The sequence below is a fragment of the Megalobrama amblycephala genome, linkage group LG11 (assembly GCF_018812025.1).
Source record: "Megalobrama amblycephala isolate DHTTF-2021 linkage group LG11, ASM1881202v1, whole genome shotgun sequence".
Lineage (NCBI taxonomy): Eukaryota > Metazoa > Chordata > Actinopteri > Cypriniformes > Xenocyprididae > Megalobrama > Megalobrama amblycephala.
The window spans coordinates 16383488-16410581 of record NC_063054.1 but is presented as its reverse complement, the minus strand read 5'-3'; the positions used below and the strand labels follow the sequence as shown (position 1 = coordinate 16410581).

The following is a 27094-nucleotide window of genomic DNA, read 5'->3' as shown; positions in this document are numbered from 1 at the left end:
ACATCTTACCATTCGAGCATCATGATGAGAAAAGTAGGCAAATAAGCAAGACGTTAAGGATATTTCCCACCAAAGTTTATTTCCATTCAGTTTAAATAAGTTTATACTTCATAGCTTAAATCTTACGCATTTTTCATCTTCATTCACAGTCTTGTACAAACCCAACAAGATATAGTAAATATTATAACCTAGAAGCTTTATTTCAAGTAGTTATGAAACAAAATAGGGATCAACGTCACCTCCTCGGGCTGGTCTGAAAACACACAAGGCGTCACTGCAAAGATGGACCCTCAGATTTTTTTCTTCATCTATCTCGATCCTTAATCTCAAGCGTGCTTTTGAAATATCCCAGAAAGATTGTGACAAACTGAGCTAAACAACTACATACAGTGAGTACTAACTTCTGCATCTGACTTTATCAGTGCAGCCAAACTGCAGCTATTGCATCAACCCAAAGCACTCAACAGCCACAATATGCTCAATTTTACTTACTAAATCTTTAATTCTTACTTTTATTCAAGTCGTAACAGAGGTGAAACTGCATTGCCCTTAATTATTAGAAGGAATCATATCTGTGTGATGAATCTTATACGCAGCAGCAGTAAAAGCCTAGACTACCATCATGTTAACTGCATGACAAGATATTGAAATGTTTCAGAAAAACTGAATATCTCAGTCTACCAGTCTCCTCTTGGAATCTTGACCAGTCCTTTACTTTCACACTCATTCTACGTTTAAAGTTAAAACATACTATTTAAGCTATATTTTTATTTTTATTTTTAAAAATGATGAAATCACACCTTGCTCCATCTGTACTGGTCTTTTCCATTTTAAATGTTATATATAGTTTTCAGTGTATCATTACCATGTTTAAAATGATCTGATTATTAACAATGCATCTAAAGAAGACAATTAAGCGTGGAAAGTAGCAGATTTCAAACACAGTCCTGCATTGTCAAGCATTTCAGTTGAAAAACTGTTCATATATTTAAAAAAAGAGAAGAAGAGAGAAAAAAAAAGAAAAACAGTAAAACTGTGTTAATGAAAACCGACAAAATGATCCCATGTACACGGCACTACCTCCTCTTCAAAGCAACACTTCTGCTGCCTTTGTTCCCTCCGCCAGACTTACTGGAACCCTTGGAGAACAATTTAGTCATGAATTCAGAAACATCTGGCAATTCTGGGTTAGGATTCAACATATTCATAGATTGCTCCATTTCCTGCAGGGAAAAAAAACAGATAAAATTATACAAATAAAGAAATATACAGAGGATGAGGAAGTCTGTTTAGCATATACTTGTAAATATGTTTTGTATTACCTTTCTCATCTCAGGATCATTAGTATTTACCACCTTTGGGAGCAGGACGATGATTAATAAGGGAAGGACCATCATCATAACCTAAGGACAACAAAAACATTTTAAAAGTGAAGTCACAACAGGTATTAGAATCCATCGGCAACCCATTTTATGTCACAAATAATTCATACTATTATAAATGGCTCTGAAAATGTGCATTTGAAATATAGCTAACAAAAAGGCTTCATTTGTTAGCTGCATTAAATAAATGAAACAAATAAACTAATAATGAAATACATTTTTAGGATCAAACATTGAATCTGTTGACATTAGTTAATGCGCTGTGAACTAACATGAACAGTTTTAATAACTAACATTAACAAAGGTTAAAGGGTTAGTTCACCCAAAAAATGAAAATTGTGTCATTAATTACTCACCCTCATGTCATTTCACACCCGTAAGACCTTCGTTCATCTTCAGAACACAAATTAAGATACCTTTGATGAAATCCGAGTGGTATATGACTCGTCCATAGACAGGAATTTAATCAACAATTTCAAGGTCCAGAAAGGTACTAAAGACATCGTTAAAACAGTTGACTTGACTACAGTGGTTCAACCTGAATTTTATGAAGTGACAAGAATACTTTTTGTGCACAAAAACAAAACAAAAGTATTCAAGTACATACTTCAAGTACAAAAAGTATTCTTGTCGCTTCATAATATTCAGGTTGAACCACCGCAGTCACATCAACGGTTTTAATAATATCTACAGTACCTTTCCGGACCTTGAAAGTGCCGGTTAAATTGCCGTCTATGGACGAGTCACATACCTCTCGGATTTCATCAAAAATATCTTCATTTGTGTTCCGAAGATGAACAAATGTCTTACGGGTGTGATACGACATGAGGGTGAGTAATTAAATGACAGAATTTTTATTTTTGGGTGAACTAACCCTTTAATAATGCTGTAAAAATATATTGCTTATTGTTAGATCATGTATATATATATATATGATAGAAGATGTTTTTAGTTAAAGAATAAGTAAAAGAAATCATGACTGTGTGTAATTTCCAGTCAAATCACAAAAAACACAACCAAATGCATCTGAAGAAAAAAATATGAACAAATAGAAATCATGATCATACCATTGGGTTCATCAGAAAATCAGTCCACCCCCAGGTTTCTCTCTTCATGAAGTATGTGTGTGGACCACTGGATCTGATCTGAAGAGGGTATGGCTGTCGAATAACTTCTGAGGTTTTGATGTAATTCACCAAGCGCGCTCTGTGGTTCAGCAACAACTTCATATTAACTGAGGTGTCCATGAATAGACATGTAAGAAGGTAGATGAATTAGAAATGTTAGCTACCTCATTTTCCCTTTGGAGGTAATGTCCACCCGAACAGGATCAAATCTGAAAGATGGTGATACGATTTCAACCACATATGAGCCAGAGGGAACATCGTTGACAGCAAAGCTCCCATCAGTCCTATAAGGAAAATTGATGTGGTTAATTGTCATCTTAGCAAAACCTCGTTTAACAAAGGCATGTTTTGAAACCCGACCATCCAATCTGAATTAATCATGCCCTTCAATAACATTACATATAACCTGCACATTATATTTCACAGTAACACATTAGGAATAGGAAGACGGATTTATATAACAGAATACTTCAAACAAGATCATTATAATTGAGATTATTATTGACACACTGCTGTAAATCGAGCACACACACACACACGCATTCATATTTACATGGCTCTTCTTTTTGACGTTAGCATGGCTAGCGAAATAACTCACTTGAGAAACCCAACATATTCCTCGCCCTCCACCTGGATTCGTGCTGTGGAGATCCAGTCTTGTGTTTTCACTCCAGGAACGATCGCTCGTCCTTCAATTTTGAAACGGTCTCCATTCGACTGAGAACCTGCTACAGGCCCCGGCTCCGCGTCAGAAAAACACCATGACAACGCAAACAGAGCCTGCAACGCTATATAGACATCTAATAGACGTTTAATGTATTGCATCGTGCTTTGTCACACGATATATACGACGTTTATATTGCACAATATTTCACTACGCGTCAATATGGACCACAGAAACAGGACTCAGCTGAAGGAAGTAAACGGTAAGCGGAAATCACAAATGAAGAGACCGGAAGAATATGTTACACGTGATTATCGTTGAGGCGGAGCTTTTGGGAATCCGTTCTTTCAAACGGTTCATGCTGAATAAATGGTTTAAAGCCAATTCACCGATTCTTTTACATCGTGACATTGTGGTGTATCACATTAAATACTTATAACGTTAATCGTTCCAGTAAATTCATATTTTGGCACATATTGTATATTATTGCGTTATGTTTGTTTATTATGTATTTCATTGTCTCTCAGTTCAGTGTCGAACCCATTCCCTCATTTGCGATTAATTTAAACCCAGTTTAGTGTGTATGTTGATGAATTATTTAAAACCCAATATAATCAGAGACAAAAAAACAGTAAATTAAAATTGTACTGTTGCTGTGAATTTAAATTTTAACGTAACTTATGTTTGGCCCCAACAGTCAAAGCTTTGGACAACTCAATCATCCGTTCGGCTCAGGCAGACTAAAATATGTGACCCTGGACCACAAAACCAGTCATAAGGGTCAATTTTTTGAAATTGAGATTTATACATAATCTGAAAGCGGAATAAAGCTTTCCATTTGTGTATGGTTTGTTAGGATAGGACAATATTTGCTCGAGATACAACTATTTGAAAATCTGGAATCTGAGGGTGCAAAACAAATCAAAATACTGAGAAAATTGCCTTTAAAATTGTCCAAATGAAGTCCTTAGCAACGCATATTACTTACAAAAATACATTTTTGATATATTTAGGGTAGGAAATTTACAAAATATCTTCATGGAACTTGATCTTTACTTAATATCCTAATGATTTTTGGCATAAAACAAAAACCAATAATTTTGACCCATACAATTTATTGTTGGCTATTGCTACAAATATACCCGTGTGACTTATGACTGGTTTTGTGGTCCAGTGTCACATAGACAAATTTTGCACAGCTCGTTTTTTTTTAGTAATATTTAACCACAATTGTTTCTCTTACAATTCACTTCCCTTGTGATTAGGGTTGTGCCTGCACAGGATGGTTGGGAAATTCTTATCTTAGTTAAATAAATAACATGTATGTATATTTTAAGTATTCATATAAACTTCAAGGTGGAAAAAAAAACCATTCAGATTATGTAAATTTATTTGAAAGGTCATTAAAAGAAAATCACTATGTACACATTACACTCAAATATCCATTCATGATCGGGCAATGGACAACAAACACTAATAACTTAAAACTCCTGCAATTCAAGTGCATGACTGAAAAAACATCTAATAAAGGTACATTTACACAATCACATCCACTTAAGCAGATTCACACCATAGCACTACAAGTGCAACAGTTAAAACTTCTGCTTGGCACTTCAGTGAGTCGCCTGATTCCAGAGAGTCTCATGGAGTTGATTATGTGCCCCTAAGCAAGTCCACTTCAATGTGAAGCAGTCATTCAGTGCCTGCAGGAAGAGTTCCTCCTCCAGTGCTGAAATCTGAGTGTCTGAACTGTTCAGTCCATCTATCCCCAATTCACCACAGCCTACCGAGCTTCAGATTCACCAGCTCCAAGCCAATCAAAGAGCTTAAAATGCATCAAGAGTTCGTAGTGGTTTTCTCCTTAGTGTGCTACACTGATACATCAGCGCAGTTGTGACAAATATGATTCTATTACCTGCAAAAGAAAAGCAAGAGAGGACCAGTAAGGGAAAAAGTTCAAACTGATTTTTGTAAAGTTGATCGTTTTTACTTCATTAAGAACACTTTACCTTTGCCGTTTCACCTACAGCCCCTGGAACTGAGCTTAAGTGACTCTTGCCCTCCCACAGTTCAAGCAGCATTGCCTTCATTGCCTGAACATTCCTGCTAGATGCAAACATGTTCAGTTACACCTCCCAGCAAACATTTATTAGATGTTCTGTCATTTCTGTATATGCATATAAAAATGAAGTACCTGTCATTTGAACAGCCATCATGCAAGCTTATGTTGTTTTTGGAAAGCTCAGACCACCAATTTTTAATGATAGATTGAACCCAGTGTAAAGCTACAATGAGGTGTCTGGAAAAGATTCAACAGTTTAAAAGATTAATTAATTTGGGCAGAACTAATAATGGCAACAGAAAGCAACAAATCTATATCTAACTATATATAAATGTGTGTACATATATATGTTTGTATAAAAAAAAGACAAAAATACTTACTCTTCATATTTCGCGTTAAGAATCATTTTTACTTGTGGTAAAAGGTCAACACAACAGCCTATTGAAATGCACGGCTGTTCTTCCTGAAGACTAAAGAGGGAGAAACTGGTATGAAATAACATGTTTATCAAACCTATAACATGTCTAACGTCAATGACAAACTTTGAGTTTACATGTTGTGAAAAGGTTTTAAATACACTACCTTTTAGTAAGGACAGGCAAGCAGTCAACAAGCACCCCTGTGTCTTGTATTCTGAGAAAAAAGATAATTTTACATAAAATGTAAAATTGCAAGCATCAATAAGCCAAAAAAGTGAAGAAAAAAAAAGGCAACTCATACTGTATAGACAAATCTATAGATATTTGCAATATTTCATTTACACTACTGTTCAAAGGTTTGGAGTCGATTTTTTTCATGTTTTTGCAAAGAAATCTCTTATGCTCACCAAGGCTGCATTTATTCGATCAAAAATACAGTAAAAACAGTAATAATGTAGAATATGATTACAATTTTAAACAACAGTTTTCTATAATAATACATTTTCAAATGTAATATACTCCTTTGATGGCAAAGTTGAATTTTCAGCATCATTACTCAGTGTCACATGATCCTTCAATAATCATTCTAATATGCTGATTTGATGCTCAAGAAACATGTATTATCAATGATGAAAACAGTTGTGCTGCTTAATATTTTTACATTCTTAACTATGTAAAAGTCCATTTACTGTCATTTTTAAACAATTTAATGCATCCTTGCTGAATAAAATGATTAATTTATTTCAAAACAAAATTATGGTAGTGTATATAAGTGTATATTTTGTGTCATTTTGAACAGTTACAGTAAATGTCAAACTGCTAACCTGTTCAAGTATGCCACTAGCTCACTTGCGTTTTTCCTCCAAAGAGTCAAAGCAACATTGAGTCTGAGATTCCTTCCAAAGAGCACATGAGTCATTGCTTCATGGTCCTTTGATAACTGAAATTCAACAAATGAATTAGTAAACATAAATACAATTTTCTGATAGATCACACTTTGCCATGACTGATACCCCAAAAACAGAGGATATAAAGAGTATTATCACAGGTGGACATTTGTGAATAAGAATCAATCAGGAAAGTTTCCAGAACACCAGCTTAGAATGACAAAAATATAAGCATAAGCAAAAAATATAAGCACAAATATAAGCATTTAGCTTAACTCACCTCAGTGAAATAATCACTGTACTTGGAGGCAGCTCCTGCCATTTTTGAGGTGTCTGTTGAGTTCACAGGGAACCCACAGTTGTCACTGTAAAGAATAGCCTGCACGTCATCAGCGCAGGTCAGTTCATTTTCTTTGTTAGCCATGTCAGATGTCCTGCTTGAGGTGGGCGATCTCCGACATACTCTTGATCCCACTGCGGATTGACGTGTTTTCTTCTTGCTAATCACCGCTCGCTTCGCTTTGCTGTATTTGTGCACACAACGGCCCACTGGAAATCTGTGGGATGGAGGATAAAACATGCTCATACCTTGAAAATGACTTATTTTTTGTAATTTTCCCATGTGAGCTTGTCAAAAAAAGGAATAACATAAAATGTCATTCAGTTTGCAATGGGCCCAAAAACATACCTCTCTTGATCGGTTTCGTCCTTAAATGAATAATCCACCTGAAAATAAATAACAGTTAAAGCTAGCATTACTAAAGGCTGAAATAAATTACATGACTCATATTCATACGTTTTGACATCATTATGCACTAAACAACCGATGATCACACACAACCAGACTTTCAAGCCATTCCGAAAACAACAAACTCAAACAGACGCACACGCGCCTCATTTCTGAGACACGAGAAATAAAAACAACATCACACAACGATTACTATTCTCCGACTGGATGGAATCATAGTTGAAGCTGAAAAAACTAGGGTCTACGTCCATCATACAAGTGACTTTTGTGACGGCCCGAAATCTGCAGATTGGCTCTGTCTTTTGGAAACTAGTGTCAATGTGTTCAGACTGAAAATTGGGGCAAAGGTCATGTAAAATGTAAATTATTTTTGAAAACTGAAAATTAAGGCCTATTAGTCCCACCAAGCATATTACAAACAACTGTCAATTCCTCTTACCTCCCTCATGTTCTTCTGATCTCCAGAATGAACCATATGTTTGAGAAGATCATGGGACTGGGCCTGCTTGAGCCTGTGGACTTCTGCATTACTTCCAACATGACTTCCAGTGGCCATAATAAGGGACTCTAGAGTACAATGGCAAACAACACATTAGCTGGTACAGGATGCATGATGTTGTTAAAGCAAACAGCTGCAGTCTGTTTGCTCAAAGCCTCGATTGTGTAGCTTCTCTTTTAGAACTTATAATCACACAAATTATCTTCATGAAACTTTAAAATGTAAAGCTTTCGCCATTGTTAGACAGTCAGGCACAGTAGTGAATAAAGCATATGGCTGAATCATAACCAGCTAAAAAAAGATTCCTACAACTAACTTTTTAGATTATAAAACCTATAAATAACCATTAGAAAAAGTTCTGTATAGGTTATTTTTATGTTATCAGAAACAAAAAATGCAACGTTCTGAGAAGGTTAGTTTTTTTTAATTACAAAATCCTACAGAGAACGTTATTATAATTATTTCGCTCTGTGTTTGCCAGTGCTGTGTCTAAAAACCTATCAAGACAACGCTAAAATGCACATCATAACATTAATACCATGCTATTGTAAAGCATATTGCATATTTCATACCACATACAAAAGAGAAGCTTTATCATTTTCAAACGGACGTCTTACCACGTAGCACGTTCCGCTGAGTCAGAGGACAACACTTTCAACCGTCTGAATCAAACCTAACTAATAAGTTTCAGAATAACAAGCTAATATTCCTGGTAACGTAAATGTCTGGACATCTGTCAGACGGAGCTTTAGGCCTCCAGTGATATGACGATGCTCTTTAGGTTTAAAGTCTGTTAGCACTAGCGAGCTAATTAAGTCAACTACATTTTAACAAACAGTCAATAATCTGTGACTAAATTGCAAAAGACAAGTCTAGAGATTAGTCTACACTCACACTGGCCTGTGCATATCAAAGTAAGTGATGAAAACACAGCAGATAGCTAGTTGCTAAACAAACAAGTCAGGCTAATCACCTGCTAGCAAACAAGGACTTGGCACGTACAAAACATATAGCTTGTACAACGTTGTCAGTCAATCGTATTTCCTAAGCACCCACCATAACATTGTGTAAAGTTGTCTATGCATCCTAGAGCACGTTATATATCCGAGAGCGTATCCATGCACAACCAGGAAGAAACGGGAATTCGAGTGGATTTCGAGGGAAGGAAGAACCATTCAAATAAATACAAACTTGAAATGCTGGGATGGGAGACGCACCAGAGGATTGAGGGTTTAGCGACATCTGATGGGGCATAATGGAACTGCGCGCCTTTGGAAAATAACATTTTAGTAGGCTATATGGATGCAGCATCACAGTACAAAGTCAACAGAAACTATGAAACAACACAAATGAAAGTATGAGATTTATAACATTACCAAAAAGGTAAAAAAACAACAACAAAACAAAGCTATTTGCACATGCTTAACAATATCTCAAACCAACTTCATGAGGTGCATCCTGGATTTTCAACAGTCCTGAAGGAAATTCCATGCATGCTGAACAATTGTTAGCCGTGTTTCCTTTACGAGTCCAACATGAGTCCAACATTTTGAATCAGCGGTTCTCAGTCTTTTTTGACTCAAAAGCCCCCCAATGTCCAACATAACATTCAAAGGCCCCCAACCATATAGGCAGTAGGTAAGATATTTCCTGTATTTCTGTTTTAATTATGATAAGCTGCTTTTTTCAGACTTTTTGATGAATAGAATCTGGGAGCATTGATATATTACATTAACCACAATTTATTTTGTGAGTCTAGAAATTTCAGTCTGTATTCGGTATGTTCTTCGATAATCGATAAAAACAATATTATACAAGTAAAAGAAACTTGATCTGCAGTTTACATCTTGATTTTAGGTTTTATTTAAATAGAGTTTGATTATGTTAATATATTAATAATAAATTCTAAATGTAAATACTTTGAAGTAATCTCTCTCTCTCTCTCTCTATATATATATATATATATATATATATATATATATATATATATATGGGTTTTACTTTTTCAAAGTGATGCAAAACAAAAATGTTTTCAGAAAAGATAAGGAAATCACAAATAAAGATCCTTAATAAATATCACTGTAATGCCACTTAAAGGTGCTAAAGAGGATCTTTTCGTCGACTGAGAAACCAAAGACTGTTACTGAGTTTTTGAAATGAGCGCATGCGTAAGAACAGCCCCCCTCCTTCGAAGGAACGCCTCCCAAAACTCGTGCACGAGTAATGGAACACAAGTGTTTACCACCGGCATTCGCTGTGTTGTGTTAGTGGATTCATTATGTCAGACTCACCGCAGGTAACTCATAATCTGCAGTTGTTACTCCTGTCTCCTGACAAAAACATTGCATGCGGCGCCTGTGGAGTGTGGAAAGTTACTGGAGCGCGCAGCCGCGCACGTCTCACACCAGGAACACCATGGCAGTGATTGACAAGCCAGAGGGCCAATCCGCGCACGTCTCTCACAAGGAACGTCACGGCAGTGATTGACAAGCCAGAGGGCCAATCGTTTACGCGATGATCGCGTAAACGATTGGCTGATGTTTTTAAGGCCCTACCTCGTGCACAGATGATGTATATTAATATTATTCCTTTCAATGCACCTAATAAATAGTCTTTTATCAGTTAGTAAAGACAGTTTCAAGTAATATTGCAAAAATGTATAAAACAAAACATCCTCTTTAGCACCTTTAATCTTTAGTAAGAAACTTTTTAGGATTGATGCTTATTAATGGTGAGATAATTTTTCATCTCATGACCTTAAAGGTGCCCTAGAACCAGTTTTTGTAATATGTAATATAAGTCTAAGGTGTCCCCTGAATGTGTCTGTGAAGTTTCAGCTCAAAATACCCCATAGAGTTTTTTTAATACATTTTTTTAACTGCCTATATTGGGTCATCATTAACTATGCACCGATTCAGGCTGCGGCCCCTTTAAATCACGCGCTCAGATATGTATCAAAGATATGTATTTCAGATATGTATCACATTTCACCCAAGCTTATTCTCTTGCTGTAACTTTATCATAATAAATATCAAGTTAAGATAGAAGCTCAGCCAAACCACTTACAATGGATTTAATACTGTACATATTGACATGAAACTACATCTCTGAAGTACATACGAATGCGTATTTATGAACTGAACCTACAGAAGCAGCATGCCGACAGCAGACAGCCATAATTTTTATCAATCTGCTTTCAGTTCTAAAATAATTTCTGAAGTTTAGCACAAGAAATCAATGCCATTTCTTGAAGAATGTGTCATGGAAAACAAATCTTACCACAGTTCAAATAAAAAGCGGCTGAACTGATGGGGGAAACTGAATAAAATAGCCAACATTAGGACTCATATTCAGACAGCCACAAAAATTCACCAACATTTCCACCATTATTTGGGTTGCGCCTTTCAATAAAAATAATTATAATAGTTACTCTTTCAAGAGTCACTATTAGACTGCAATAATAGCTACCATTTCAATATATGTGTAAAAATAGTCCAACAGTCTTAAAAAAAAACTAAAGATAAACAGACTTGACTTCCTTAGTTTTCATTGGAATGAAAATGGCAGACACTGGGGAACAAAAACACATTCTTCACTGCATTTGTTTAAAACAAAATATTGGAAAAATGACATTTAATTGACTTGAACATATGAGATTTTATTAGTTTTTAAAAAATTGAAATGTACGCTTCCGTTCAATGATTTGGGAGTGGTGAGATTTTTTGTAATGTTTTTAAAATAAGTCTCTTATGTTCACCATGCAAGGCTGCATATACTTGATCAAAAATACAGTACAAACAGTAATACTGTGAAATTTTATTACCATTTAAAATAACTGCTTTCTATTTTAATACATTTTAAAATGTAATTTATTCCTGTGATGGCGAAGCTGAATTTTCAGCATCAGTGCTCCAGTCTTCAGTGTCACATGATTCTTCAGAAATCATTCTAATATTCTAATTTGAAGCAAACATTTCTTTTTATTATCAGTGTTGAAAACTTTTTGTAGAAACCATGGTGCATTTTTCTCTATTTAACAGATGTTATAGCCACATATTATATTTGCAAATGATGATATAATCTATAAAGAAGGTGACATTTGATATATAAACTATTCAGGCTTGTAACATTTTGTTCCTTAAATGGACATCTAATCTCTGATCTTTTGTATTAGCACGACTAGGCAGACCTCCACCTGTGATGTAACATCTTAGATGAATAAAATGGGAATGGGTTTGACACAGTTACCATCTGTTCTTCTCTTCATCAGATTGTTGAGATCACTGAGGTTTTGGGACGATGGCTCTCATTTCACCTCTAATGACAAAACCTGGGATCAGGCTGATGGCTCCTGCTTACACTGTGAGATATATATATCAAAAATATGAAAGGTTAGTTGCAACTTTTTTTAGCATGACTTTACAGACAAAATCATATAAAGCTAAGAAAAGCAAGTATAAAGATAACTGAATACTTATATCTTATACATCAGAGGGAGTAATATATTATTGATTAGCCTGTTAAAAAAATAAGTCCGGTTGACTTACAGGATTTACATTCACAAAGAAATATTATTTGAGAATCTTCTGGCTTTCAATTCCAAAACACAAATTTTTATGCAACCACCAGATGGCGATATGAAGCTGTGAAAACTCAAGTGTATGTGGCTGAGCTGTTATTTATTTGTCTGTTTGTCACAACTCAAATCTCTAATGTTCTTCTGTGGCATATCCATCATTTTTGTACGTATTGAAATTAGTTTGAACAAGGGAATTAGCATTAGTGGTAGTTTAACCAGCCATCTTTTGTGATACTCTCTGACCCTACTAACCCTAATATAAACTTTGACCTCTGAACTCACGCTGCTTGGTTAACCTGACATTACACCTGACCTAGCTTAGAATAAATACACTTTATGGTCAATTCAGTTATCTAGTTTTTCTCTACAATGTCCACACAAAGTTCAAACTTATTGCACAGCTTCCTAACAAAAGCAACCAAAATTCAAAACAAACAAACAATGCCATATTCAGTCAGGGTTCATTTTCCCCATTTGTTTCCATACATGTATATTCTGTAAGTGCGTCACATTACTGACAATGTTGTGTTCATATATCAAGCATGTAATTGGAAAGCAATATAGGCAGTACTTCAACTGGCACCCTGATTGGCCCAATGGCTGTTTGGATTTCTCTTGATGCAGTTGTTTTCTTTAGACGAAGAGTTTATTCAGTGCAGAATAAAAAATATAACTCTCCTTCACACATATTGTTCAAAAACTGTACTTCTGGATCAGTCTGATTCACAACTCATTCCGTCGAGATCTGTGAAGTAAAATGTAACAGATCAACCCAACAGAGTGATTCGTTCATGACTCTTAACTTCTGTCTATTTCTCTAATACAGTTGTCAAATGACTTTAGAAGATTTATACGGCAACATAAATATATAAAACATGCACTTTTATAAGGCTAATGGTGCTTGTTTTTCAATTTTTGGACTTGACAACCCTGGTCCTTTTTCTTTTTTATAATATTGAAAGGGGTGATCAGAATATTAAGAATATTCTTTTGTGTTCCACAAGCAAGTTCATGTGGATTTTGAAAAAAAAAAAAAAAAAACAGTTCATTTATTTCTGAAGTGAGCTATCCTCTTAAGAAGGTAAAACAAAAGGCTTGATTCAAGACAAGTTTTTACAAATGTGATCCCTGGTCTTTAATTAAATCTGTTTTGACTTGTTATTGCGAATGCGGACTGAATGACATTTGAAAACTCTCAGAGCAACTCTTCAAAACCCTACAACTCGCTGCACATTTCAATATATATGCTCTAAGACCAGACAATATAACTCTGTGTGATGAAATTAGAAAAGGAAGTGCTGGAAAAACAGCACTGATGGTAGGAAAACAGTCATTGTTTTTCAGCCAGTATTTGCTGTGTGTGGGAAGACTGACAGGGTCTGGGATTCCAGGTCCTGACAGGCTGGCCAAACTTTCTTCTCTCTGCAGGGAGGTAAGATGATACCTCGAGTGGTGTATGAGACTCGACTGCAAATTTACAGCTCATCTGCCGACATGGAGCAGGGATGTATTCATCATGGTGCCCATGGACTGAAACCTGCCACTGCAGGTAACCTGTGCCAAGATTTACTTGAATCTGAAAGAGACGAGATCAGCATATTGTTTTTATGCGGTCATATAAGTAATGTTTGAAAACTGGTTTCCGCCTTAAAAATAAACTAAAGTTAATTGCGACTTTATATCTCTTACTGTGAAAATCTTCAATGAAAGCCATACAGGATTGGAACAACATGAGGCTCGTTCACACCACAAATGATAACTATATTAGCATTCAACGGACAAAAATCCTATTTAATCCAAAAATGTTATTTATTATAATGGCCTGTTTACATAAAGGATGATAATTATAGCGATAACTATAAAGTGTTAATAATCGGCCAAAATCTATGAGAATAGAGAAACGCACATCACAGCAAGCCCTTTCACACCATATATATCGATAAATATAACAATAAAGATATAGTTCTAAAAATCATTCTACATATAAAAGAATATCAGAGTCCAAACCACAATTACTGTATGACAATAACGGCACAGAAATGATATCATTGGAATCAGTTTCAGAACTTTATTTTTGACAACTGTTGAACGATAAAAACATTGACGGCCAATCAGAGTCCACATGACATTAAAGAGCCAGAGTATGTAGCACCTTTATAAAAAACAGAACATTATTGTGCATTGGTGTGGATGCTAACGTTGGTTGCATCTGAAAGCTTAGGTAGCTGACTTGTGACTCACTGCCCTCAAGCAATGACTTCTCAAGCAGTGTTTGCACACGAAGCATCTGCTGAAACTGATTGACTTCTAAGGAAGCATAACAGTTTAATGATCTACTACAAGAAAATAGAGAGAGCTTTGGTGATAACTAACCAAATGTTTAATTACTACAATAGTGATTTCTCAATAGAAATGACATCAAAAGTGGAAAATATTTGTCATAAAACATACATTTACACACAAACTGCCCACCAACAGCACCTTTCAGACACAATCTTTATTTTTTAGACAGGAAGTGAAGCTAATGTTGGATTTGGATATGCCTTGATGCCTTTCTACCTAAAAAAAAAAAAAAAATGCTCTGAAAGTGATTCCAAAGATAAAGTTCTGTGTTGTTGTCATTAGTTGTGGTGTGGACTTTCCTATTCTTATAAATTTATTAAAACTTTACAACTTTATTAAACTTTACAGGTGCTGGTCATATAATTAGAATATCGTGAAAAAGTTTATTTTTTTATTGTAAATTATTTAAAAAAATGAAACTTTCATTTATACTAGATTCCCTACATGTAAAGTAAAACATTTCAAAAGTTTTCAAAGTTTTTTTGAATTTGTTGATTAGAGCGTACAGCTAATGAAAGTCCAAAATCCAGTATCTCAAAATATTAGAATATTTACATTTGAGTTTCATTAAATGAAAAATTTTCATTAAATCCCTACAGTATAAATTCCGGGTATCTCTTGTTCTTTGAAACCACACTAATAGGGAAGACTGCTGACTTGGCAATGGTCCAGGAGACAATCATTGACACCCTCCACAAAGAGAGTAAGTCACAGATGGTCATTACTGAATGTGGTGGCTGTTTACAGAGTGATGTATCAAAGCATATTAAATGCAAAGTTGACTAGAAGGAAGAAATTGGGTAGGCAAAGGTGCACAAGCAACAGGGATGACCACAAGCTTGAGAATACTGTCAAGTAAAGCCGATTCAAACACTTGGGAGAGCTTCACAATGAGTCAAATGAAGCCGGAGTCAGCGCATCAAGAGTTACCACACTCAGACATCTTCAGGAAAAGGACTACCAAGCCACTTCTGAAACAGAAACAACATCAGAAGCATCTTACCTGGGCTAAGGAGAAAAAGAACTGGACAGTGAACAGTGGTCGAAAGTCCTCTTTTCAGATAAAAGTAAATTTTGCATTTCATGTTGAAATCATGGTCCCTAGTCTGAAGGAAGACTGGAGAGGCACAGAATCCAAGCTGCTTGAAGTCTAGTGGGAAGCTTCTGAAGTTAGTAATGATTTGGGGGGCCGTGACATCTGCTGGTGTTGGTCCATTGTGTTTTATCAAGTGCAAAGTCAATGCAGCCATCTTCCAGGAGATTTTGGAGCACTTTATGCTTCCATCTGCTGACAAGCTTTATGGAGATGCTGATTTCCTTTTCTAGCAGGACTTTAGCACCTGCCCACAGTGCAAAAACCACTTCCAAGTGGTTTGCTGACCATGATATTACTGTGTTTTATTGGCCAGCCAACATGCCTGACCCCTGAATCTATGGGATATTTTCAAGAGAAAGATGAGAAACAGTCGATCCAACAATATACAGATGATCTGAAGGCTCAATAGTGCCTCAGCAGTGCCACAGGCTGATCACTGCCATGCCACACTTCACTGATGCTGTAATTTGTGCTAGGAGCAAGTCATTTGCTGTAATATGTGCTGCCGACCAAGTATTGAGTGTACAAATGAACATACTTTCAAGAACTTGAACTTTTCTGTTTTGAAAATCCATTTTTTGATTGATCTTAGGAAATATTCTAATATTTTGAGATACTGGATTTTGGACTTTCATGAGCTGTACGCTCTAATCATCAAAATAAAAAAAATAAAAAAATAAAAAAAACTTTTGAAATGTTTTACTTTACATGTAGGGAATCTAGAATATATGAAAGTTTCATTTTTTTAAATAATTTACAATAAAAAAAATGAACTTTTGTACTACTTATCATCCTTGGTGTGAACGGGCCTTAAATTCATTTTTAATGAACTCTCCCTACACTTGTATAACTCTGTGGATATAACAAACACAAAAGATGCTTTCTTTGTATTCACCTTTTTGAGCAACCTAAACACTGGAGTTTGGCCAAATAGCACATATGTCAGCATTTTGAATCATGTGCAGATTTGCGTATGTATTACGCAGGCTGTCCTGCTTTATGTACTGTTTCCCTGGTGTAATGAATCGATAATGTACTGTAGATTTTCACAAGATGGGTTACTTCCTGACTGTGCCAAAGTTCCTCAGAGGACACTGACATCAAACAGCCGCACATTTTCACATGATCGAGCGAGTGTGCTTTTTCACAACAAATTACATTTACCACAAACTCAGAGAAAATGGTTTCCATTTGACTTTTCGCAGTCCACCCTTTGACTCATGATGAAGGCCTTAGGAGTGTGATATCAGATGAGTTAAGAATGCTAATTGACTCTTTACATTTTTGCATTTGGCAGACACTTTTAACCAAAGCAACTTCATTCAATATATATATTTATTTTAAAACTCGAGTGTGTTCACTGGGAATCAAACCCATTAAGTCAGTGTTGCTATAGTGCCATGTTCTATCCGTTTAGCTCCAGGAACAATTATAAATCAGTCAAGGGTTATCAGCCACATGAAGAACTGTCAGATTACAATATTATAAATAAGACTAATTTCCTTAATGCACCACTTTGTATAGTCTGTGTAGGTCGAGTGTGAACGTCTTAAAACCTTCACCACATGTTTGTGGTCATGACGACCGCACACTGATCCAGCTGTAGTCTGAGTGGTACCAGAATCAATCTGGGAGTACTTTCAGAATTTCAGACACATTCAGACCAATAAATCCATAACAGATTCATAAAGGGCCACCAAATTGTCAACAAGCCCTGAGGCCACACGCTAAGCAGTGAGATTTTACCCCAGCAGCAGTTCATCTGTTCTTCCTTTTTCATGGGGATCCAGGCACTGAGTCAGTCTTTGGCTCACTGCTCATGACATCACTGTCATATTTCATACAGAAACCAAAGTGACAGAGCGAGAAGAAGCCTTAACGTTCAGAACTTACAATAGATGAGGTCCAGAGGCATGGCTTTGCAGTATTTTTTTGTTGGTTGTTCTCATCTGCCTAGCAGACGAAAAACACATCTGGGTAATGCAAACATTTCAACTTTTTATCACAATTATGAGAATAGTTTGGAACTTAAAAGGGTATTAAAAGTCTGTTCATCATTTACTCATGTTGTTCCAAACCATATGACTTTCTTTTTTTCTGTGGAAGACAAAAGAAGAAGATATTTTGAAGAATGTTGGTAACCAAATAGTTTTGGTTACCACTGACTTCTGTTGTATGCACAAATATACAGTGTTCAGTGTAAATGAGTACACCCCCTTTGAAAAGTAACATTTTAAACAATATCTCAATGAACACAAAAACAATTTCCAAAATGTTGACAAGACTAAGTTTAATATAACATCTTTTTAACTTATAACATGAAAGTACGGTTAATAATATAACTTAGATTACACATTTTTCAGTTTTTCAGCAAAAATGAGTACACTCCACAACAAAAACTACTTCATCTAGTACTTTGTATGGCCTCCATTATTTTTGATGATAGTACCAAGTCTTCTAGGCATGGAATGAACAAGTAAGCGACATTTTGCTACATCTATCTTTTTCCGTTCTTCAAGAATGACCTCTTTTAGAGACTGGATGCTGGATGGAGAGTGATGCTCAACTTGTCTCTTCAGAATTGGATTGGGTGTTCGATTGGGTTCAGATCAGGAGCCACTGAATCACTTTCACCCTGTTCTTCTTCAGAAATCCAACAGTGGCCTTAGATGTGTGTTTAGGCCATGTTGGAAAAGTGCACGATGACCAAGGGCATGAAGTGATGGTATCATCTCTTCTTTCAGTATAAAGCAATGCATCTGTGAGTTCATGATGCCATCAATGAAATGCAGCACCCCGACACCAGCAGCACTCATGCAGCCCCACATAAGGACACTGCCACCACCATGTTTCACTGTAGGCACCATGCATTTTTCTTTGTATTCTCACGTTTGCGACTACATACAGTTTTGAAGCCATCAGTTCCAAAAACATTTATCTTGGTCTCATCACTCCAGAGTATAGAGTCCCAATAGTCTTCATCTTTGTCAGCATGGGCCCTGGCAAACTCTAGGTGGGCTTTTTTTGTGCCTGGGCTTTAGGAGAGACTTCTTTCGTGGACGGCACCCATGCATACCATTCCTCTGCGGTGTACACCGTATTGTGTCATAGGAAACAGTCAGCCCAGTTTGGCTTTCTACTTCTTTAGATAACTGCAGTGAACTTGCGTGCTGATTTTCTTCAATCCTTCTCATCAGAAGATGCTCCTGTCGAGGTGTTTACTTTCGTGGACGACCTGGATGTCTCTGTGAGATGGTTGCAGTTCCATCTTTTTTACATTTTTGTACCACTTTTGCTACAGTATTCTGACTGATAAGTCTCTTCTATGTGGTGCCATTGCTGACAGCATGAAATGGGAAGGGGTTTTAACACCCTTTTATAGTCAACCGTCTGCTGGACACCTGTGTAATGAATAATTAGACTCACCTGTTGTTGAATTCTTGTTAAATTAGACATTTGGGTAACACTTTAGAATAACTCACGCTATGAAGCATTAGTTAAGCATTAGTAAATAGTTAATTCATCATTTATAAAACATTAATAGACATTAGTAAGCCATTTATAAATACAGCTATAAATGCTTTGTTCTTGATTTATAAGCATATCTATAATGAGTTTAATAATTGTATTTTCATACTTTATTAATGATCATTTTATCATTTCTAAATTATGTATTACATTATTCACAAACCAGTAATTTAGGAGTTGTCAGTGGTTCATAAGATCATTTAGGAAGTGTAAGTAAATGATTAATAAAATATTTAAATGTACATTTATGCATCTTATTATTTAGACATATAGTATTAGTTACTCAGTGTGCTAATAAATGCTTTATTAACATATTCCTAGTGTCAAAACTACCTCGGTACTAACTTTAAAACATTAGAGAACAGCAGTGCAGAAGATCACTGAACCTTTAAATCTCATTTATAAAAGCTTTACAAAGCATAAATAGTCCTCACTTTAGATGAGCTCACAAAAATAGTTAACTGACTACTTCTAAATGTTTTATAACTACCTGAATTAATCATGAATTGCAGTAGGAATATGTGTTAATAAAACATTTACTAACACACTAAGTAACTATTACTATGTGTCTAAATAATAAGATGTATAAATGAATGTTTAAATACTTTATTAATCATTTACTTACACTTACTAAATGAACTACTGACAACTCCTAAATAACTGGTTTGTAAATAATGTAATACTTAATTTAGAAATGATAAATTGATTATTAAAGTATGAAAATACAATTATTAAACACATTATAGATATGCTTATAAATCAAGAATAAAGCAATTATAGCTGTATTTATAAACTACTTACTAATGTCTATTAATGCTTTATAAGTGATGAAATAACTATTAACTAATGCTTAACTATTGCTTCATAGTGTGCAGTTATTATAAAGTGTTACCGACATTTGTAGTCTAAAATTTAGCTTTGCTCCAGAGACTTTCAGTGGGGTGTACTCTTTTTTTGTATCACAATTTGAGTAAAACTGAAAATGTTGTTATATTAAAGTTATATTATTACCCTTAGTTTCATGTTATAAGTTAAAAAGATGTTATATAAAACTTAGTCTTGTCAACATTTTGGAAATTGTTTTTGTGTTTATTGAGATATTGTTTAAAATGTTACATTTCAAAGGGGGTGTACACACAAATATACACATTGCTTTGTGCAAATTACATTTAATTAATATTAAGTTGTTTTTTTATGACACCATGCATAAAGAGTTGAGTCCACTAAGAAAAAAAGAAAGAAAGAAAAAAGACTTTTTGGCATCAATTGTGTATTTGTTTTGGCTATGTTTGTATTTCGTTTCCAACTTGAATGCATGACCTTGGCTTTCCAGATCCACTTGAAGGCAGAGAAGGTCAGCAAATTTTGAACATGAACCATTTCCATCAGTTTGGATTGTTAAATACATCTACTTTTTTGTGCACAAAACTGGTCACATGTTCTCTGAGAGTTTCCACAGAATTCTGAAAGTCAAACAGGGACATGAACCATCAGTCATCAAAGATGAAGAGCTACTGCTGGTATTGTTTAGATGAGAGTTTCCCAATTCCACTTACTTTGATTATCCATGAAAAGAAAGAAGGATCTTGTCAAGGAATCACGTGCAGCCCCACACTGGAACATACCCGACAAATTACCCTGAAAAACAAAACTAAATCTGCTGTTATGCACAAACAGAAGCTTTGCCACCATCCATAGACTAATAGTGCATGTTTCCTTAGCTTTGAGTCCAAATATGCTCCAAGATACATTAGAGGACCATACTTTTCTGATCACTGTTACAAATATACATCAAACCACTTCAAATTAGCTTTGACGGATGATTCTATTTAGCAGCACAATCAAGCCATTTTCCTTTACGTCTGTCATTGAGGTTAATGTGATCAAGGCAGATAGACAGACAGGCGCATGGGAAAATATTATAATGACACAATGTTTGAGACTACTTGTAAATGTTTGAGGCAATGTAAACACAGCAATGCACGTAATTCACACACTGGGACAAATATTGACTAACACTAAACTCCCACACACGCTCATAGAGCCAAAGAGGAAGCTGTTGGCGCTTTCCATTCTGATTACACACAGACGTAAACTTGGACCCTAACATGCTTATTGACTCCGGCTGGAAAAGGTTTCATTCTGAACTGGAGTCTGTGTACATGTATTTAATATATGCACATACATCATAAGAAGCGTGATATGATATTGGAAGCTTGAACTTATAACAAGTACCTATTTTGTAGAGTAAAGTGTCTACTGATAGACCAGCACAGAAGCCAGACCTGTACAGCTGTGTGGTTGCAGCAGGGTCACGTTCATACAGAGTCTGCCAAGGTTTACATATGTTTTGAAGGATAAATAAAGAGGATAGGGTTAGAGTGTTTCATTACTTCATTGTTATACATTGTAAGGGGTTGGCATGGACTTTAGCATTTACATCTGTCATTCAAAGTTAAGGGCCTTTAATGACATGGAACAGCTATCAAGTGGACCTACTGTAAACACAACTTAGAACAAACGCAGCTTAGTCTGATACAGTGATGGGAACAATCACAGCCTGCTACGTGCTAATAGCCTGAACCTCAAAGGCATTTTTGTTTCCCAGAACAGTTCAGCATGGCTACAATCCTCTGTGGAGTTGCAAACATCTAATGTGGAAAGTGTAGAATGAGCTACTGAACCTCAGAATGCTGTGAAAAGAGGCAGAGCGTGTGTGGAAAGCCGGCCTCCCTCTGTGCACAGACATGATGTGTGTGATTTATGAATGTAGCCTAGATATAATTATTGCGGCTCCAGGATATCACTCTCTGTAAGTGTTGTAAAATCCCCCTAACCAATCCCCCCTGCCCCATGGAAATGACATACAGTGAGTCTCAAACACCATTGTTTCCTCCTTCTTATATAAATTTGATTTGTTTAAAAGACCTCTGAAGAACAGACAAATCTCAACATAATACTGACTGTTACGTAACAGTTGGGATCATTAATATGTACGCCCCCAATATTTGCATATGCCAGCTCATGTTCAAGGCATTACACAAGGGCAGCCAGTATTAACGTCTGGATCTGTGCACAGCTGAATCATCAGACTAGGTAAGCAAGCAAGGACAATAGCGAAAAATGGCAGATGGAGCGATAATAACTGACATAATCCATGATAGCATGATATTTTTAGTGATATTTGTAAATTGTCTTTCTGAATGTTTCGTTAGCATGTTGCTAATGTACTGTTAAATGTGTTAAAATCATTTCTTATTGTATTGACGGAGACGAGCCGTCGTTATTTTCATTATTAAACACTTGCAGTCTGTATAATGCATAAACACAACTTCATTCTTTATAAATCTCTCCAACAGTGTGTAATGTTAGCTTTAGCCTGTTAGCCATGGAGCATAGCCTCAAACTCATTCAGAATCAAAGGTAAACATCCAAATAAATACTGTACTTACACGATTAGACATGCTGCATGACGAACACTTTGTAAAGATCCATTTTGAGGGTTATATTAGCTGTGTGAACTTTGTTTATGCTGTTTAAGGCAGTCGCGAGCTCAGGGACGGTGAGCACGAGAATTTAAAGGGGCCGCAGCCTGAATCTGCGCATATTTAATGATGCCCCAAAATAGGCAGTTAAAAAAATGAATAAAAAAAAAAATCTATGGGGTATTTTGAGCTGAAACTTCACAGACACATTCAGGGGACACCTTAGACTTATATTACATCTTTTGAAATTACGTTCTACGGCACCTTAAAATAATGTCCTGGCTCTTCCAAGCTTTATAAATGGAGAAAATTGAGATTTTGAAGCACAAAAAAAGTGCAACCATCCATCATAAAAGATATCCTCAAGGCTCCAGGCGGTTAATAAAGGCCTTCTGAAGCCTTTCTTACATGTGTGTAAGAAAAATATCTATATTTAAAACTAAAATAACTAGCTTCTGACAGACTGCCATACACATTGATTTACGTCGAAAGAGTGAACTCTGACCCGACGCATGACGTATTGATGAATGCATCGCTTCGCTTCACATGGCCTTTATTAACCCCCCAGAGCCGTGTGGATATCTTTTATGATGGACGGATGCATTTTTTTGGGCTTCAAAATCTCATCCTCTATTTACTGTCATTTTAAAGCTTGGAAGAGCCAGGACATTATTTAATATAACTCCGATGAGCAGAAAATCATATACACCTAGGAGAACTATCCCTATATATGTCTTAACTGAACTAAGACCTAATCCTTGCTTATTCTAAACCGTGTGAAACCAGGCCTATAAATGCCTTTTAATGTTGTCCTTGTTGAATAAAAATATTAATTTCTTTAAAATAAATAAATAAATCATTAACACTTTGGTATGGGGAACACATATTCACACTATTAACTACAACTTTTGCCTCAAACTCTTAATTTACTGCTTATTAATAGTTAGTAAGGTAGTTGTTGTAGTGTTTAAGTTAAGGTATGGGGTAGGATTTAGGGATGTAGAATATGGTCATGCAGAATAAGGCATTAATATGTGCTTTATAAGTACTAATAAACAGCCAATATGCAAGGTAATAAGAAGCTAGTTAAAAGTGAGAATTGTTCCCCATACTCACTGACTTTAAACCTTTGAACAGTAGTATATATTTTCGTCCTATAAAACCATTACTTTTAAAGGCAGTGTGCCTTATGAACTTGTATCCAATTAGCAGCAAAGCCCAAACTTTGTTATTAGAGTTAACTTAAACACCAACAAATCCTTGCCTTTTGAGCCTATATTGCTGCCCCTATCCATTAACATTGGGAATTATTAAAACATTCAAAGCATGAGTGGAATGGGGGGAATCCTCTTGGCAGCACAAGAAAACTTCTGCCATCAATGTGTAGCCGAATAAAAAGTATGTTACACATGTCTGTAAAGAAAAAAAATAGCAAAGAGAACAATTTAATGACATATCAGAAAGATGATACAAACAATGTACCTTTTTGTAAAATTGTGAAAAAATTTGGGAATTACACCACAACTATACTTATTCTGGCTAATAAAAAAATAGCCTTTTAAATTTATATTGCTCCAGCCAAACTGGCCTTCCTGGGACTTTTACACACTTCAGACATTAAGGTGAAAAGATTATACACTGTCTGAAACAGTACCCAGTTCACCTCTCCGAAGGTCAGATTCCAAATTCCTCCTGAAGCAGAGCTCACCCCCCTTCCTTGCAATGCAATATTTCAAGCAGAGAGCTCAGAAAGGGCTACACAACAACCCATAAAGTGTGTGCATGGGCATAGATATTATATGACGTGCACAAATAAGGACCTTTTATACCCCATAACATTGGGATTTGTTGTCTTTATGTATATCTATGACCTGGTTCACTGGATTAGACTTTAACTTACCCAGTTGTAACAAAGAAAAAAAATTGGTTTTAATTACAATTGGTTGACGCCCGAGTATACATATCTGGTGGCTGATATTTGAGAATATTGGCAAAAATGAAATGCTTTAGTAAAATAAATAAATATTAAAAAATAAAATAAAAATCTGTACCATTCACAACCTGGAAGAAATGCAATTATCTATTTTTAATTATTATTTACAGTATTACTAAAAGACACCATCATTATTTTTCCCTCATCTTTCAGATTTAAATGGCATGAAGCAACATCTAAGGAATAAAATATTCTATATTAGTAAATGTATGCATAATTTGTGCTGGAATGTAGTTGATTCTCTTCTCTTTGCACACATATTTGGCTTAAAACGTAATGAAATGCTTGTCTTTCTCTTTATCTTCAGGACTTGGACAAGAGATCTGTCACAAATGACACAGGCCACAGTAAAAAAATAAATAAATCTTTGTGTGATGAAACTGAAACTGGAGTCTCTCTAATAGTGAGGATGTGATGAAGCATGTACACAGAGATGCAACAGAGAGGTCATCTTGGAAAATATAAACACCTCTACTCAAATGCTTGGCCAGAAACAACACTCATCAAAAGAGATTCCAGAGACAGTAGGAAAGATCCACATGGCAAATGTTTAGATCTTGCTTATCATTCACCAAACCAGAATTCTCACCAGTTGGAAAACTCCCCTGAGACGCCACTAATGTGTGTTGTTTGATAGAGAAAGGATCAAGGAGACTGTATTGAGGAGCAAACAGTCTTCCATAAACTCTCTCTTCCTGGAAGCCCAGTCTGTCTTAATGAGTTGGCTTTGGTAAAAAGGAAACACGTCGCTTGCAAATTTTGGTCTTTCAAGTGCTGCTTTGGAATACCATCAATCCACGCGCTCATCCTCATCGTCTTCGTTCTCAACGTGCCACAGTTTTGGGGAAACTCCATTACAAAGAGTTCCTGCGGGTATCTCAGAGGATCTCAGTTACTCCATTCCGCAAATTCTCATTTCAAAAACTGTCCCACCAGCTGTGGAGGCAACAAAATGTGAAGTAAGCAAGATAGCATTTTTAATATATATTTTAATACATGATTTGGACATTGAACCAAATATTCATTTGAATCATTGTTGATTCAATGTCATCATGAAAGAGTACCATATTTTACTGCATTGCTTTTTTTACTTTTTTGTTTGATCAGGCACTAAGCATTAGGATTTATTGAGCTTTTTGCTTAGACTGGCCAGGTTTCCCTGCACAATACCTCTCTCTGTTGGCCACTCTGCTCAAAAAAACAACCCTGAACTTAAGACATTTCATCCCTGTCCAGCAGATATGCAATGGGGCCCATCTTGTGTTGTTGTATATTTCCCTTTCATTTTCTTTATGCATGACACAAGTCCACAGATACACAACTGACCTCTTCCTCTAATAAATTAACATCTAAACATATCACCTTCACTGCCAGCCGGGGTGGGTCAATTGGACTCGATGAGTGAATCTGAGAACAGAGGGCCCCATGGTACTAAAACGTGGTGTCTGATTTTGCACTGTTAGGCGATGTTATTTTAGCCGGTGTTTGACTTTTGCGGCTGAGGCTAGACTTGTTAGTTTAGGTTCCTGCCCTTCTGCCAATGTTGTTAGCCACATTCAGAGCCACCCTCGACATATTAGGTGACTCTTTTGCTTCTTCGCTTTTGAAAATAACATAACAGAGTATCCCCCACCTGAAGTGTTTTGCTCAGAGGAGCATCTGATTCCACTCTGAGGTATAAACTTTTGAGCTTTGGCTTCAAATGAATCTTGCTCTTTTGATTGAGCAGCATGGAAATGTGTTTGACTTGTTAAATGACGAGGTTCACTAGCGCATAAAGCAGCATGGTGATTTTGAAAGTGTGCATCTATTCAGCCCACAGTTATATAACAGACAATTAGCTTGTGGTTTCATTCAGCCACAGCTTTGAAAGGGCACCACAGTGAATGAGGCTCAAAAGAGGATCATGTACTTAACGTCTGTCTATCTTTTGAAAAATATATATAAAATCAAGTACACATAAATAGCTTAAAAATATCATAAAAACTGTCCCTTGAAAAAAAAAAAAAAACTGCAATGTATTAACCTAAATCATGTGTTTTCAAACCGGGGTCTACGGAAGAGGATTAGGGCCAAGCAATAATAAAAAAATAAAACCATCTCGAGATTAAAGTTGTTAAATTACAAGAAAAAACTCATTAAATTTCGAGAAAAAGGTCAAGATAAAATGTTGAGAATAAAGTCATTAAATTACGAGAAAAAAGTCGTTCAATTTCTAGAAAAAAGTCGAGATAAAATGTTGAGAATAAAGTCATTAAATTACGAGAAAAAAGTCATTAAAT

At 35.8% G+C, this 27094-nt stretch overlaps 2 protein-coding genes and 2 long non-coding RNA genes across 6 annotated transcripts in view; 1 reads left to right on the top strand and 3 right to left on the bottom strand.

Annotated features, from left to right (window-relative positions):
* Window positions 1-58: 58 nt before the first annotated feature.
* Window positions 59-3469, bottom strand: emc7b (ER membrane protein complex subunit 7b). Its single transcript, XM_048206332.1, has 5 exons — window positions 3108-3469; window positions 2674-2793; window positions 2450-2588; window positions 1323-1403; window positions 59-1223 (listed from the first exon to the last, which is right to left on the bottom strand). Exons 1-5 carry the CDS (start codon window positions 3332-3334, stop codon window positions 1077-1079), a joined length of 714 nt encoding a protein of 237 aa, XP_048062289.1. The 5' UTR covers window positions 3335-3469; the 3' UTR covers window positions 59-1076.
* Window positions 3470-4545: 1076 nt separating this feature from the next.
* On the bottom strand, window positions 4546-8983 carry katnbl1 (katanin p80 subunit B-like 1). Of its 3 annotated transcripts, none has more exons than XM_048206328.1 (10): window positions 8845-8983; window positions 7729-7856; window positions 7230-7267; window positions 6822-7098; window positions 6479-6594; window positions 5818-5868; window positions 5616-5705; window positions 5368-5472; window positions 5183-5279; window positions 4546-5088 (listed from the first exon to the last, which is right to left on the bottom strand). In XM_048206328.1, the coding sequence occupies exons 2-10, from the start codon at window positions 7843-7845 to the stop codon at window positions 5056-5058; spliced, it is 924 nt and encodes a 307-aa protein (XP_048062285.1). In that variant the 5' UTR covers window positions 7846-7856; window positions 8845-8983; the 3' UTR covers window positions 4546-5055. The 3 variants fall into 3 exon arrangements, with proteins under 3 accessions (XP_048062285.1, XP_048062287.1, XP_048062286.1); XM_048206330.1 differs by having other exon boundaries at window positions 5183-5276; XM_048206329.1 differs by lacking the exon at window positions 8845-8983 and adding an exon at window positions 8406-8735.
* A 174-nt stretch (window positions 8984-9157) lies between these two features.
* Window positions 9158-26845, top strand: LOC125277814. Its single transcript, XR_007186991.1, has 4 exons — window positions 9158-9426; window positions 12059-12179; window positions 13796-13916; window positions 25120-26845. It is a non-coding gene; the product is annotated as an uncharacterized LOC125277814 (long non-coding RNA).
* Window positions 20465-27094, bottom strand: part of LOC125277815 — a 33405-nt gene continuing 26775 nt past the window's right edge. The window contains exons 3-4 of the long non-coding RNA XR_007186992.1: window positions 20891-20972; window positions 20465-20797 (exon numbers count right to left, since the gene is read on the bottom strand). This is a non-coding gene — a long non-coding RNA (uncharacterized LOC125277815). The remainder of the gene's footprint in view (window positions 20798-20890; window positions 20973-27094) is intronic.

Coding starts and splice junctions, on each gene's coding strand:
- emc7b (XM_048206332.1), bottom strand. CDS start 3,334: ATGCAATACATTAAACGTCTATTAGATGTCTATATAGCGTTGCAGGCT. Junction 2,794..3,107: donor GAATATGTTGGGTTTCTCAA/GTGAGTTATTTC, acceptor TTTTCCTTATAG/GACTGATGGGAGCTTTGCTG. Junction 1,404..2,449: donor ATTTTCTGATGAACCCAATG/GTATGATCATGA, acceptor TGTTGTCCTTAG/GTTATGATGATGGTCCTTCC.
- katnbl1 (XM_048206328.1), bottom strand. CDS start 7,845: ATGGCCACTGGAAGTCATGTTGGAAGTAATGCAGAAGTCCACAGGCTC. Junction 5,473..5,615: donor CTTAACGCGAAATATGAAGA/GTAAGTATTTTT, acceptor AATCTTTTCCAG/ACACCTCATTGTAGCTTTAC. Junction 5,280..5,367: donor GATGGCTGTTCAAATGACAG/GTACTTCATTTT, acceptor GTTTGCATCTAG/CAGGAATGTTCAGGCAATGA.